The sequence below is a fragment of the Panthera uncia genome (assembly GCF_023721935.1).
Source record: "Panthera uncia isolate 11264 chromosome E2 unlocalized genomic scaffold, Puncia_PCG_1.0 HiC_scaffold_19, whole genome shotgun sequence".
NCBI classification, from domain to species: Eukaryota; Metazoa; Chordata; class Mammalia; order Carnivora; family Felidae; genus Panthera; species Panthera uncia.
Window position 1 is genome coordinate 15,847,428 of NW_026057588.1, and position 16,916 is coordinate 15,864,343.

General features: G+C 37.2%; 1 protein-coding gene across 1 annotated transcript in view; it reads right to left on the reverse strand.

Moving 5' to 3' along the window:
* LOC125916171 (zinc finger protein 82 homolog) overlaps window positions 1–16,916 on the reverse strand; it is a 69,175-nt gene that overhangs the window by 28,604 nt on the left and 23,655 nt on the right. The window contains exon 5 of the mRNA XM_049622335.1: window positions 12,895–13,915. Within this exon, the coding sequence (XP_049478292.1) occupies window positions 12,895–13,915 (1,021 nt within the window). The remainder of the gene's footprint in view (window positions 1–12,894; window positions 13,916–16,916) is intronic.

The following is a 16,916-nucleotide window of genomic DNA, read 5'->3' on the forward strand; positions in this document are numbered from 1 at the left end:
TACGTGACCATGTTAAAAGTTAGAAAGTTTATGAAAATAGTCTATTTCACTTTTAATGTTAATTTTTCTCCCTAAATTTTGACGTGAGGTAGTTTGAAGCCAACCTGGAATAGTGATGCTTAATGAGATTATAAATTTTGACCATGACCAAAAGGAATATTCATTAAAATAGTAGTATGTGTATCTCAAATATCACAATCTATGGGAGAAGCAAATAAAATTTAATTTACTCTTACCTCTGAGATGGTTTTATATATATATAAACTACTTTTCAAAAAATGTTTATTTAAAAATTTTTTTAAGTTTATTTATTTATTTTTGAGAGAGAGACAGAGAGAGTGAGCAGGGGAAGGGCAGAAGAGAGAGAGAGAGAGAGAGAGAGAGAGAGAGAGAGAGAGAGAATCCCAAGCAGGCTCCACGCTGTCAGCACAGAGCCCGATGTGAGGCTCAAACTCACAAACTGAGATCGTGACCTGAGGCCAAAACCAAGAGTTGGACACTTAACCAACTAAGCCACCCAGGCACCCCTACTTATTTATTTATTTTTTAGAGACAGAGATAATCCAAGTGGGGGAAGGGCAGAGAGGGAAACAGAGAATCCCAAGCAGGCTTTGCACTGTTAGTGTGAGGGGCCTCATGCAGCGCTCAAACTCATGAACTCCTGAGATCACTACCTGAGCTGAAATCAAGAGTCAGATGCTTAACCTACTGGGCCCCTCAGAAGCCCCCAGTTTTTTTTTAAGTTTATTTATCTATTTTGAGAGAGACAGAAAGAACACCAATGAGGGAAGAGCAGAGAGAGAGGGAGAGAGAGAATCCCAAGCAAGTTTCGTACTGTCAGCACAGAGATTGATGCAGGGTTTGATCTCACAAGTGTTAGGTTATGACCTGAACCAAAATCAAGAGTTGGATGCTCAACTGACTGAGCCACCCAGGCACCCGAGCATCTTTTTTATTCACAGCTCAACCCTGAATTCTTTCCATTCATTTTTTAAAAATGTTTTATTCATTTTTGAGACAGAGAGAGACAGAGTGTGAGCAGGGGAGGAGCAGAGAGAGAGGGAGACACAGAATCTGAAGCAGGCTCCAGGCTCTGAGCTGTCAGCCCAGAGCCTGACGTGGGGCTCGAACTCACAAACCATGAGATCATGACCTGAGCCGAAGTTGGACGCTCAGCCTACTGAGCCACCCAGGTGCCCCTCTTTCCATTCATTTGAAAACCAAAGAGATAAAATTTTGTGACCCTGATTTAGGAAACATTTTTCAGGCAGGATGCAAAAAGCATGAACTGTGAAAGAAGGAAAATAATTTGGATTTTATCAAAACTAAAACATTTTGATCCAGATGGCCAACCGACACATGAAAAAATGTTCAACTTCACTCATCATCAGGGAAATACAAATCAAAACCACAATGAGGAGTGCCTGGGTGGCTCAGTCAGTTAAGCATCTGACTTCAGCTCAGGTCATGATCTCACAGCTTGTGAGTTCAAGCCCCGCATCGGGTTCTGTGCTGACAGCTCGGAGACTGGAGCCTGCTTTGGATTCTGTGTCTCCCTCTCTCTCTCTGCCCCTCCCCTGCTCACACTCTGTCTGTCTCTCTCTCTCAAAAAACAAATAAACATTAAAAAAAAAACTAAAAAAAAAAAACCAAATCAAAACCACAATGAGATACCACCTTACACCTGTCAGAATGGCTAACATTAACAACTCAGGCAAAAACAGATGTTGGTGAGGATGTGGAGAAAGAGGATCTCTTTTGCATTGTTGGTGGGAATGCAAGCTGGTGCAGCCACTCTGGAAAACAGTATGGAGGCTCCTCAAAAAACTAAAAATAGAACTACCCTACGACCCAGCAATTGCACTACTAGGCATTTATCCAAGGGATACAGGTATGATGTTTCGAAGGGGCACATGCACCCCAATGTTTATAGCAGCACTATCAACAATAGCCAAAGTGTGGAAAGAGCCCAAATGTCCATTGATGGATGAACGGATAAAGAAGATGTGGTATATATATACAATGGAGTATCATTCGGCAATCAAAAAGAATGAAATCTTGCCATTTGTAACTACATGGATGGAACTGGAGGGTATTATGCTAAGTGAAATTAGTCAGAGAAAGACAAAAATCCTATGACTTCACTCCTATGACGACTTTAAGAGACAAAACAGATGAACATAAGGGAAGGGAAACAAAAATAATATAAAAACAGGGAGGGGGACAAAACATAAGAGACTCATAAATATGGAGAACAAACTGATGGTTACTGGAGGGGGTGTGGGAGAGGGGTTGGGCTAAATGGGTAAGGGACATTAAGGAATCTACTTCTGAAATCATTGTTGTACTATATGCTAACTAATTTGGATGTAAATTTTTAAAAAACACAAAAAACAAAACTAAAACATTTTGGAGCACCTGGGTGGCTCAGTCAGTTAAGCATCTGACTCTTGATTTCAGCTCAGGTCATGATCTCTCAGTTGGTGGGTTCAAGCCCACCACTCTCAGGCTCCGCTGAGAGTGCGGAGCCTGCTTGGGATTCTTTCTCTACCCCTCTCTGCCCCTCCCCTACTCAAGCTTGCACACTCTTTCTCTCAAAATAAATGAATAAACTTAAAAAAAAAAAAAACTAAAACCTTTTGCTTTTCAAAAACCACTGTTAAGAAAATGAAAAGGCAAAGCATAGATTGGCAGAAAATATTTGCAACACATATACCTAATAAAGGAGTTATATGTTGAATAAACAAATAATTCTTTTTCTAATTTTAATTATTATTTTTTAAAATTTACATCCAAATTAGTTAGCCTTTAGTGCAACAGCGATTTCAGGAGTAGATTCTATGTATATGTATATATATGTACTTCGGAATACAAGCATGTTTCCAGAACGAATTATGCTCGCAAACCAAGGTTTTACTGTATTTGAAGTGATGGAAATGTTTTATATCATGATTGTGGTAACAATTACATGATTGTATACACTTGTCAAAACTTGTAAAATTGTACATTTAAATATTGGTGAATTTTATTGGGTGTAAATTTTACCTCAATAAAGCTGGGTAAACAAAAAACTAAAGGAGTAACAAAGATTCCAGAAAAATAATGACTGCAGCAACACAAGTTTTGAATCATAAGATGGAGCAATCAGATAGCAAAACCAAAAACCTGTTGACAACATTTAAGCAGAACCCCAGTACCTCAGAATGTGACTATATTTGGAGGTGGGACCTTTAAAGAGGTAATAAAATTAGAATGATGGGATTTGGGTGGCACATAACCCAAGGAGAGACGCCTCCGGAAAAGACTGGTTGACATCCTGATGTTGGACTAACAGCCTCCAGAACCAGGAGAAAATAAATTTCTATTACTTAAGCCATCCAGTCTGTTATGACATTCTAACAAACCCATACAGATAAACCCCCAAACAATACAGAGAAAGACAGATACCATATGGTTTCACTCTTATGTGGATCCTGAGAAACGTAACAGAAACCCATGGGGGAGGGGAAGGAAAAAAAAAAAAAAAGAGGTTAGAGTGGGAGAGAGCCAAAGCATAAGAGACTGTTAAAAACTGAGAACAAACTGAGGGTTGATGGGGGGTGGGAGGGCGGGGAGGGTGGGGGATGGGTATTGAGGAGGGCACCTTTTGGGATGAGCACTGGGTGTTGTATGGAAACCAATTTGACAATAAATTTCATATATTGGGAAAAAAAAAAAAAGATAAACCCCCAAACATAAGCAAATGGGGGAAAAATAAAAAACAACACATTACCCTGGATGGTGAATCTGTGACTAAAGGAGAGATCAAAATAAATTACTAGAATCTTATCACAGAGAGGCAAAGGAATAAAAAACAATATAGGAATTATGGGGAGAAATGTAAAAAAAAAAAACAACCAAACATTGACTCTTGAAAAAAATTTTTTAATGTTTATTTATTTTTGAGAGACAGAAAGAGTGAGAGTTGGGGAGGGGCAGAGAAAGAGGGAGACACAATCCAAAGCAGGCTCTAGGCTCTGAGCTATCAGCACAGAGCCAGATGTGGGGTTTGAATTCAAGAACCATGAGATCATGACCTGAGACGAAGTCGGATACTTAACTGACTGAGCCACCCAGGAGCCCCAAACATTGACTATTTAAAATAGTAATGTCCTTGGGGCGCCTGGGTGGCTCAGTCGGTTAAGCGTCCGACTTCAGCTCAGGTCACGATCTCACGGTCCGTGAGTTCGAGCCCCACGTCGGGCTCTGGGCTGATGGCTCAGAGCCTGGAGCCTGCTTCTGGTTCTGTGTCTCCCTCTCTCTCTGCCCCTCCCCTGTTCATGCTCTGTCTCTGTCTCAAAAATAAATAAACGTTAAAAAAAAAAATTAAAAAAAAATAAAATAGTAATGTCCATCAGGTTAAAAAAAAAGATAATAAAAATATAAAGAACAATAATTTACACTGGGAGGTGGGTGGATAAATGTAGCTAAAGTGCCCTAAGTAATTTCTATTGGTACAGGAATGAGTAAAGATGTGAACTGTTTTGGACCTTAATAGGTTTTAGTATGTATGGTATTTTCTGAGGTAATACTTAGAAAGGCTTAGAAATAGTATATAGAATTTCCAAACTAGTAGAGGTAAGAAAGAAAATGGTAATTTTTTTAAATCCTGAAGAAAACCAGGAAGAAAGGAACATAGAACTGGCAAGATCAACTGAAAAGCACAAATGAGGATGGCAGATTTATAGCCAAATAGATTAGTAATTACACCGAATAAAAATGGACCTAGTACTCTATTTGAAACACAAATAGATTGTCAGGTTGGATTAAAATATTTTATATTGTGTTTACAAAGCACATCTATAGTTAAGGACACAAAAAGATTAAAATTAAACATGGGAAAATTACATCATGTAGACAATAAACAAGAAAGTTCATGTAATTGTACTATTAGCACACAATAGAAATTTTAAGACAGGATGCATTATTAGACATGCCTTTCTTGAAGCTCTTATAATTACCTTGTCTGAGGTAGTTATCTTGCAAGTGTTACTTTTTCATGCTCCTCTCCCCTTATATTCATACCATAAACTATAAGCAAGTTTCAGCATACTCTGAAAGAACAATTATAAAGTCAAGCCTAAATATCAAGAACATCACCAAATTTTGACACTTTGATGAAGAATAATGTAGAGAATAAATGAAGGGATGTTTTCACCAGTGGACATAACAGTGATTCTAATAAAATGTAAAGTGAGACTATAACTTGGCTATATGGAGTTCCTCATGACCATGGGCAGCAGACCAAAGGCTGGGGTGAGAGGAAGGGTTAATGTCTGCTGGGCTGATTGATCCTGGCTACCAAGGGATGTGAAACTTCCAAATGAAACATGAATAATACTCAAAGATTTCCTAGGGTCAACTCTTATCCCTATCATTTCCAGTTGTAAAAACAAGCAAATAAACACCCCCCCCCCAAACCAGAAAACCTATAAAGAAAACAACAACCAACAATTCTATTCTTTTTTTTTTTTTTAAATTTTTTTTCAACATTTTTTTATTTATTTTTGGGACAGAGAGAGACAGAGCATGAACGGGGGAGGGGCAGAGAGAGAGGGAGACACAGAATCGGAAACAGGCTCCAGGCTCCGAGCCATCAGCCCAGAGCCTGACGCGGGGCTCGAACTCACGGACCGCGAGATCGTGACCTGGCTGAAGTCGGACGCTCAACCGACTGCGCCACCCAGGCGCCCCAAGATTCTGATCTTTAATGAAAGGTTTGGATAACTTTAACCATAAAAACTTCCCAGTTTGCTAATTAAAAGGGAATGTGTCACAACTATTATTTACAGAAAGGAAGGCTGGAACATCTACCTAATTTATATATAGTTAGATATTATTATTACATTCCTTCTTTCCTCTTAAAAATTTGTTTTAAGGTTTATTCATTTTTCAGAGACAGAGAGAGGCAAAGTGTGAGCGGGGGAAGGACAGAGAGAAAGGTAGACACAGAATCTGAAGCAGGCTCCAGGCTCCCAGCAGTCAGCACAGAGCCCTTTTATGTAGGTTGTTACAACTTAGAAAAAAGGTTACAGAATGTCTACACAGGATCCTGACAGAGAGAAGGTATAAACATTACCCAACACAATTTTGGTTGAATGAGGAATGGCTCATGAATAAATGAGGAATGAGTAATGTTATTTTAGATGAGGTTTTAATGCTCAGTTACAGGAAGAATGAGGTATATTGATGGGATGCCATCTTGTGAACACTGGTCATTCATTTGGCTGTACAGTATTTGTGCACCCTTGCTATGATGGTTAACACCCATCTTTAAGAAGCCGAGGCTGATTCTCACTAAACTGAAAATGCATCTTAGTCTCTCCAGCAGCTAATGTACAAGGATGGAACATAGGCTTCGGCACTCCAACACACCCATCTCAGGGGTGCCTGGGTGGCTTCATCAGTTAAGCAACCAACTTCAGCTAGGGACATGATCTCATGGTTCGTGAGTTTGAGCCCTGTGATGGGCTCTGTGCTGACAGCTCAGAGCCTGGAGCCTGCTTCAGATTCTGTGTCTCCCTCTCACTCCCCTCCCCCCCCCCCACTTGTGCTCTGTTGCTCTCTCGAAAATAAAAAACAAAAAACAAAAAACACCCATCTCAGAACAGCAAGGTGATGATATAAAGGAACAAGGATGGGAGATTCCATCTGGGTGATGGGTAACCCCATGTACACAGGTGGCACTAGCAGGAACATCCAGAGTCCATGTTGTCAGTAGTGTAAGCTGGCAATTCTGTCCAGCAGCAGCAGCAGCAGCAGCAGCAGCAGCAGCAGCAGCAGCAGGAATGACCTCACGAGTTCTGTGTCATCATGTGCAGCAATGTTCTTGGTTCTGTATCTTTGTTCCTTAGCACTCTAAGATTTTCTATGAGCCACTCAATATTCTTTGAATGAATTTCTTATCTACTCCAATTTTAAAAAGGTAGAACATATGGACTGTAACCATTGTGTTTCCATTATAATTAGAAATAAAACAAAGATGGCTACAGTAGAAACTTCTGTGGGTGATAATTAATTTTCTACACTTGATTTCTGGACTGAGAAACAGACTTTTTGTTAGGGATGCTTTACTGAAAGAGGCAGCTCGAAACTGCACATCCTAATACTTCACTTAAACTTAGGTATTGGGAGACATAACAAGCAGAGGACTGGGCCTGTAGAGTAGTTACAGAGAATCATAGTCTGACCCAGGGAACATGAGAAATTCAGGGTCAAATGGGGGGGGGGGGATATTCATGTGTTTTAACACATTTCACCAAAGCAATAAATCATTTATGACACACAAATAAGAGTAGAGATGAAAACAACAAACAGAAATTAATCTGAAAAAACCAACCCTTCAGTCTGTTAAAATGGGGAAAATACAGTGAAAAAAAAATTCTTGCCCAACAGCCACTGTCCTCATGTCTACAACATGAAAAAAGGTGAAATAGGTATACTGAGATATCCCTTTATATGCAGATTATCAAAGATCAAAAGAATCTATCATTTTATAATCAATACCTAATAAAAGATACTAAATTTCAGATTATTACTAGCATATTTTAAGTATTGTGAAACATTACATCATGAAGATATTAGACTGTAAAGAGATAAAAAGTTGTCAAAGACATTTTGAGACATACCTGTATTAATGAATATCCATTCAAAGTCAATTCAATGTGAATTCATTTTGAAATACTCTATTTAAATTGAATAAAATTTAAAATATAACCCTTATTAGTCTTTTTATTGGAACTGGATAAAATAATTTAAAATCTAATAAGCATTTGTTTTTGTTTTTTTCATTAAAAAAATTTTTTTTAAGTTTACTTATTTTGAGAGAGAGAAAGAAGCAAGCATGGTAGGGGCAGAGACAGAGAGAATCCCAAGCAGGCTCTGCACTGTCAGCGCAGAGCCGGATGAGGGACTCCAACACAAACTGCGAGGTCATGACCTGATTTGAAGTCAGACACTCAACCGACTGAGCCACCCAGGTGCCCCCTTTTTTTCTTAAATGTTTAACGTTTATTTAATTTTGAGAGAGAGAGAGACAGAGGGTGAGCGGGGGAAGGGACAGAGAGATAGGGAGACACAGAATCCAAAGCAGGCTCCAGGCTCTGAGTTGTCAGCACAGAGCCTGATGCAGGGCTTGAACTCACCAACTGCGAGATCATGACCTGAGCTGAAGTTGGACGTTTAACTGACTGAGCCACTCAGGCACCCTGTCTTTATTTCTAAATAAAAATTATATATTAACAATATACATATCTCTATTTCCAAGTAATAAGTTACTAAAAAGTGTAAGTCAAAGATTGCTGGAAAATAGAGCACAGAAATAGATTTGAGAATATGAGCATTTAATATATGAGTATTTTAATACAGTAGGAGAAAGATGGATATTTCAATTATTGGTTCTGGCATAATTGGTCTTATTTCTGAATGGAAACAAAACCAACATCCTGTATTACACCATATACAATAATGAATCCCAGATGGATTAAAATGGTAAAGTCTGTGTGTGTATACACACCCACGTATGTGAAAAACTGCACACTCTGTCCCTTTATCCTCTTCTCTCTGAAAGTTTCTATAAGTAATACCTTCCTAAGAAACAGAAAATATTGGAAATGGTTTGGAAAACCTATTTTACAGAAATAAAATAGACAAAAATATAAAATGTTTATTGAAGCATTAATTTTATTATTTTTTAAAAGTTTTTTAAAGTTTATTTTGAGGGGCGCCTGGGTGGCTCAGTCAGTTAAGTGTCTGACTCTTGGTTTCAGCTCAGTTCATGATCTCATAGTTCATGGGTTCGAGCCCCACATTGGACTCCATGCTGTCAGTTCAGAGCCTGCTTGGGAGCCTCTCTCTCCCTCTCTCTCTGGCCCTCCCTGCTTGTACTCTCTCAAAATAAATAAACTTAAAAAAAAAAAAAGTTTGAGAGAGAGCGCACACGCAGGGGAGGGGCAGAGAGAGAGAGAGAGAGAGAGAGAGAGAGAGAGAGAGAGAGAGAGAGAGAATGAATCCCAAGCAGGATCCACGCTGTCAGTGTAGAGACTGACTCAGGGCTCAAACTCACAAACCATGAGATCATGACCTGAGCCAAAAACAAGAGTCAGACGCTTAACTGACTGAGCCATCCAGGTGCCCTGAATGAAGCACTACTTTCAAACAGCAGAGAGGAAACAGTCTGAAATATTGCATGAATAGTTGAGTTGGTATTGGTACAAACATACTTGGGTATAAAATATACTGTAACCATTTAAAAAAATAAGTTAAATCATCATTTACTGACTAGGGAAATTCAAAATTTAAAAGGCATGTTTAAACCATCCATATTTTTTGGTAAAAATATACTGATTTGTGTTAACATTTAAACATAAAGAAATATATGGGGGATATACACAAGGTTTGAACATTACTCAGAAGTAAATCAGCAGAGAGGGAGTGAGGAATAGCAAAAGGCATAGCTTTTTTTTTTTAGTATTGCTTCATTGGTTTGAACGCAAATGCATTACCTCTGAAATTTTATTTCATTTTATTTTTTAAAAGTTTTTATTTCTTTTAGTAATTTCCCTACCCAACGTGGGGCTCGAACTCATAGCCCTGAGGTCAAGAGTCGAATGCTCTTCCCATCGAGCTAGCCAGGCATCCCATTTCCTCTATAATTTTAGATGAAGAATTTAATGAATGACTTAAATGCCTATGTTGCTCATTCCGCTTTTCTTAAGTTGATTATAAAATATTTTACAGGCATAAGCCTGGAACAAAATAACTCAATGTTTAAAAAAAAAACCCTAACCTACTAACATGGGATCTAAGAAAAAAGGAAGTGAGGAATGGAAGAACAGACCTGTAATTTTGGGTATATGGGAATTTCCTTCCAAGAATGGAATCCATCCAATGCAGGAAGCTGCTTGCTGAGCATGAAAATTGAGGCATAGAAAAGATCTATTTCAAAACACTAATCTACCTAAACAAAGCTAAAATGTGGGACATTTGCTTAACTTCAGGATTCTTAATCTAAGACTTTTAGTAGACTTCCACACTCTTCCACAATGGCAGAATTAAGTAGTTGCTACAGAAATAGTACGGCTCACAGGGCTAAAATATTTACTATCTGGCCCTTTATGGAAAGTCTGCTAACTTTTCATCTAGGACACAATACAGAATTCCAATGACATGTTTGCTGCTAGTGAAAAAATGTGATGGTCAGGCTATTTTTCCTCTTCATAGGCCACTTAAAAATTTTCAGTTGTATGTGTATATATTTATCAACAATAGGATATTGTTGTTACATATAAAATAGACCCAATTTTTAAATTTGACATGATGCTTAGAATAAAGAAAGAACTGCATGTAGAAAATATGGGGATGGAATAAGTCTTTTAAAAAAATCCTTACACTTGGAGTTTAGCTAGTTATCTCTAGAAATATTTTAAATATTAAATATTTAAGGGATTTGCACTATTAAAAACTCCTCCTCCAAGCCTTCTGCACATCCACAGCTTTAGGATCCAGAACAAAAGGAACTTATGGCCTATTTGTGCAGTCAATACATCTTTGGTACTCATGGTGTCTTTAAAGATAAATCTGAGCTACCATTTAAAAATCAAGAGCTATTAGGGCACCTGGGTAGCTCAGTCGGTTGGGTGTCTGACTTTGGCTCAAGTCATGATCTCGCCGTTCATGGGTTCAAGTCCCAAGCCCCAGGCTCACTGCTGTCAGCCTATCAGCATAGAATCCACGTTGGATCCTCGGTCCCCCTTCTCTGCCCCTCCCTCACTTGCACTCTCTCAAAAATAAACATTAAAATAAATAAAAATCAAGAGCTATCACACACTGAAAAAAAAAAAAAAAAAAAAAAAGATCCAGACTCTCAAAAAGTCACAAGAGCTGGCAAAATGAGGCCTGCATTTCCTCACATCAGTTAGTTAGAACTGGGCACTGGGTATCCTCCTTAGCTACTGCTGCAACCAGGTTCATTTGTATTATTTTAATAGGTACCACTGTTTGCTAGTTTCTTTAGTATGCTCACATATATCTTCATGGATACTAAAAATGAGCTTCCGTTTTTAGGTGTCCTAATATTATTCTAACATCAAGGTTATATTTCGGTGGTTATGAGATGTCTACCTCTATATAACAATTCCTTAGATACTTGATAATGTTTTGCCTGAAAAAAATTTTTGGTTTGGTGCTTTATTAGTAGTAATAGCTACTATATCACACTAAATTTCCCCTTTTCTGTGTTTTTATGATTATGAGGCTTCTGAGAGTTCTGAGTCAATACTGTATTCATTTTTATTTTCCTAAAAAAATAATTTTGTTTAGGTTTTCAAATATACCAGAAAGCACTGTATTTAACATTTTATTAAATATTTTAAGTAATCTCTACACTCAATGTGGGGCTTGAACTTACAACCTCGAGACCAAGAGTCACATGCTACACCAACTGAGCCAGCCAGGCACTCCTACAATAACATTTTAAATCATTAACTATAAGGTTTCTCTTTGTGTGTGTATTCATTTTTCAAACATAATACTGTCTCTTTTCACACTTTTTCATTTTTCATCCATGTTGCAAATGGTTTGTCTACATTCTTGTTTTTACATTAGGTATTGCATGATGTAGCAAAAAGGATGCTAGTCTGAATAAAGTCCTTTCCACACATTACTTTCCCCATCAACACCTAGGATAATTTCATGTTTCATAGGAAGTGATGATGGAAAATTTTCTGAATTCATTACCCTGTGTCTTTCTTTGACTATATATCCTGCCTGACGTTCAGCAAGGTCTGCAGAAACTGTTTTTCAGCAAATAATACTAATGGCAATGATGAATAAAATAATGACCAACATTCAGGGAATATTTATTATATGACAGGCAGAATTCTAAGCACTTTATGCATCTTAATTTATTTGATCCTCACACAAAATTTTGAGGTAGGTATTATCATTATCCCGTTTTAGTTTCCACTGAGACAAATATGTATAAAAACGTAGAAAAATGGTCAGGAAGCATAAATACTAAACAGATAATGACTATCCTTCAGAAAGGGAAATGGATACAAGGATGATAGTCAAAGAATGTATCTGCCTTATTTGTAATGTTTAAATCTTTTAAAAGGAAAATATGTTCATGCACTATTTCTGCAATTAAAATACATGATATAAAGATATGCCTATGGAGAATTTCCATTAGGGTACTCTGTGTAATGGCAGAAACTCTGGGAAATGTCTATCAGTAGGAATTTGATAAAATATCACACCAACATATGGAAACACCAAGAAGCTATGAAGGGATCTCTATTTACTGTGTGGAAAGTTGTTCGTCAATGTTTTTACAAGAAATCTGAAGTTTTGTAAATAAAAAGAATAAGCCATCTTTGAATAAAGAGGTCACTTATTCCAGGTATTAAAGGTATTTTACAAACTGTGATGGAAACAGGTGGACTTTATAGTCATATAAATTTAAGATGGGTTAAAATATTAAGAATATAACAAGTATAGACAAATTAGGGGGAAAAACAAAAATGTCAGGATTATATTTCATCATGAATTCTGAGGTTTAAAATAAGGTTAGAAAGGTGTCAAAAGTGCTGTGATTTTCAGTATTTGCTAGCTTGAATTATCTGATGTCAAAAGAAATATAAGCTTTTATTAAAGGACTTCCAAAATATATTCTACTCATAGGGTGTTTCTCCTACATGATTTTTCTCAGGCTGAATAAGCTGGAGTCAACAAATAAGATGTTTCTACATTATTCTATTTAAAGGGATTATTATCAAGATAAATTCTCTAATGTTGAATAATTGAACTGTAATTAAAAGCCTTCCTACAGATTTCAGACCTTCTATGGTTTATCACCAGTACAAATTTTGATGCTGAATAAGTTGTGAGCCATAATTAAATGTCTTCCCACATTCTCTATATTCATAAGGTTTCTCACCAGTATGAATTCTATGATGACTAATAAGTTGTGAACTCTGAGAATAGGCTTTCCCACATATCTTACACTCATAGGGCTTCTCACCAGTATGAATTCTCTGATGTCTAGTAAGATCTGAACCAGAACGAAAAGCCTTTTCACATTCCTTACATTCATAGGGTTTCTCACCTGTATGAATTCTCTGATGTTTGATAAGTTGTGAGCTCTGACTAAAGGCATTGCCACATTCCTTACATTCATAGGGTTTCTCCCCTGTATGAATTCTTTGATGTTGAGTAAAGTTTGAGCCACTACTAAAGGCCTTCCCACATTCTTTACATTCATAGGGCTTTTCACCAGTGTGAATTCTCTGATGTCGAGTGAAGTTTGAGCCACTACTAAAGGCCTTTCCACATTCCTTACATTCGTAGGGTTTCTCACCAGTGTGAATTCTGTGATGTCGAGTAAGGTCTGAACCACAAATAAATGTTTTCCCACATTCCTTACATTCAAAGGGTTTCTTGCCAGTATGAATTTTCTGATGATGACTGAGTCTTGAGGGATGTCTAAAGGCTTTTCCACATTCCTTACATTCATAGGGCTTCTCAATGGTATGAATTATTTGATGTGTAGTAAGCTGTGAGTCATGTCTAAAGGCTTTCCTATATTCCTTAGTTCCACAGTATTTCTCTTTATTATTGATGATTTGCTGTAATGTAAAGGATGGATGCTGACTGAATGTAGGCATGCCTTCATGGGTGAATATCAGTTGACCAAAGTGTCGCTCCTGAGAGCCATGCTGTTTCTCAAACTGGCCATTACATTCCCAATCATCTCTGAAACTAGAGCACTGAAGGTCATGTCTTGTAAGTCTTTCCATTAACTCCCACTGCGCTGACTCTATTTCATAAATCTCCTTCTTCAGAAATAATTTCTTGGTCTCACATCTTGATTCCAGGACTGAAAGAAAATATGAAAGTAATCACTCATATTTTTTGTTTGGGAGAAATAAAACTTCAGTTAAAATGGGAGAATTAAACCAAACTTGAAAAAAAATAGATGAGAATAAGGACAGATCATATAGTAAGATGAGGGCAGTAAGTAAGCCAATGATTTCCAAACATTGCTATTGATCAGAGTTATTTAGGGGAGCTTGCTGAACATACAGAAAACTTAGTCTTATCTCCCTTGTTACAAAATGACTCTAATCATAAATACACATACAAAACTTCAGAGCATATGCACACATACCTGTAAGAGCACCCCACAACATGAGCTACAAAATAAGGGAAATGATTACCTACTTAATAGAGTTATTATCAGGATTAAATGAGTATAAGATAACATTCCCAGGGGTTGGCAAACTATGGGCTGCAGCACTGTAACAATTTTTATAAGTAAAGTTTTATTGGAACATAGCTACACTTATTTGTTTACATATTGTCTATGACTGCTTTTGAGCTACAATGGCAGAAGTGAGTAGTTGCAACAGAGACCACATCGACTATAAATTTAACATATTTATTATCTGGCCTTTTAGGAAAATGGTTTGCCAGTTCCCAGTTAGATCTATGTTGTCCAGTACAGTATCCATGAGCATATGTATCTATTTAAATTTAACATAATTAAGATTATATAAAAATTCAAATTTAATTCAATAGCACTGTAATTTCCAGTGTTCAATAGCCAATTGTGGTTAGTGTTGGAAATTACAGACATAGAACATTTCCACATTACACTGAAAGTTTTATTAGACAGCACTGTCCTCAATTCTGTAACTGGAAACCCAGGGTCTCTTTAACAAATAAGGAAATTGAGAGTGGCAATCCAGATGGCAGGAATGAATAAATCTAGCATGAGTGGCAGACAGTGAGGATTCTTTTGTGGCTAAATATGGAATATGTTTGGAGTTTGATAAAAACACTTTTTGGCTTGGAACTCTGTGATGCTGATCTTAGGAGAAAAGAGGAAAGGACTTAAAAAAGAACATAAACACTATAGTAGTGATGACCAACTGACAGGAAGAGCATTTGTAGGTTTAAAGAGAAGGTAGAGGATATAAAAGCAGTGTTCTGCTATTGAAAAATCAGTTATCAGAATCAGTTGTGAATTTTTGAACACACAGCTAATTACAAGCTTTGTTTTCTTGGGCAAAGTAGTTCATTTTTCTTAGCCCTCAATTCTCTGTCTACTCTTATAATCATTGGGGGAACTGTAAATAATATATGAGAAGTATTTGGCATAAATGTTTAATATGTGGGAGATAATACAAAAGAATTTCTATATTAAAATGGGGATATTAGGCAAGTGCAGTGTTTTGAAGACCACACTATGGGAAAATCTCAAGCCAAAAAAGTGAAAAGTATTCTAGTACCATCTTTTCTCTTTCTCTCATATAATTATTCAGCAAATACTGCCTAATCTTGCTTCTAAATATATCTTAACACTCTTCCTATCTTCAATATCTAATACACGTATCTCTTTGAACTATCAGGATAGTGTCTTTCTTATCTAGTTTCCCCACCTGAGGTAGGCAATCTTGAATCCATCCTTAATGGCAGTTCTCTTACAACAAAAGCCAAACTCTTGAACAAGGTATACAAAGCTCTGAATGATCTAATTGCTGCCTGCCTCTTCAGACAAATCTCAGGCTATGCTCCCTTTTGGTTGCTAAGCTCCATCCACGCTGGCCCTATTTTGCAGTTCTTCAAATGCTCTCAGCTTTTAGTCCCTCTTAATAGTCTTTTCAGGTACTTTTCCATATGTCTAGTAGGTGGTTTTGTTGTTGTTGTTTATTCTTGGCCTTGGTAACTATTGCCCATTTTCCAAATCTGCACTTAAAGGGCATACTTTTTGAGGCCTTTCCTGGCTGCATGACCAAATTATACTCTCCTTGTAGTCACACTTTAAGCACTCTGTTGTTCTCCTTAACAGGACTTTCATAATTTGTAATTATATATTGACTTAGCTTCACTTACTATCTTTTTCACTGAATAGGTGTTAAATTCTGTGAAGGAAACGTCCATAGTCTTCATCAGTGTGTACCTAACTCTAAGCACAGTATCTGGTATATACTGGAAGATCAACAAATATTTATTAACTGACTCAATAAGCAAGTATTTAAATGTATACTCCTTAAAAAATTCCTCTAGAAGGACACACTCTTTTCAAACACAGCACAGTGAATATATGCATTTATTACTGTTCCTTCATGAAGTCCCACTAAAGTGATAGTGATGAGATTAAATGAAAGAAGAAACTCCACAAAGACAAAGAATAGGAGAGGAAAGAGCAGCAACAAAATTTTTGAAGCCACCGTAGATGTAATGGTAACAAATAATTTGTTAACCATAAACACACTGAAACTCAGGTTATAGATAAGTCTTATTGTAGAATCATTATTTCTAAGAACTGCAATCAACAGGTACCTTTGAAAGCAGGGTGCAGGAGGGGCTGCAAAAAGTTAAGATTAATTGAAATCTGTACGAAACAGACCCCAGAATCTCAATCCTACCCCATACACCTGATACATACAACTCAGTAAACTTTCAGAATCTGGCAGTCAAGCTCATTTTATTGACTCCCAGAAAGAAAGTAGAGGATTCAATTCTGGAGAAAACCAGTCCAAGAGAAAATATCTGACAGGTGGTATCAGCCAACGAACTGTTCTAGGAAGATCACTCTACAGTGACTACCACCAATAAATATACACTTCTTCAGACACAAATGAGAGGTCAAGTCAGCTTTTTAAAAATATATATTTTAATTAAAAAAAAAAGTTTTTATTTTTAGAGAGTGTGTGCAAGCAGGGCAGAGAGAGGGAGAGAGAATCCCAATCAGGCTCTGTGCTGTCAGAGTGGAGCCTGATGCACAGCTCAAGCCTATGAACTGTGTGATCATGACCTGAGAGGAAATCAAGAGTCCGATGCTTAACTGACTGAACCACCCAGGCACCCTCATA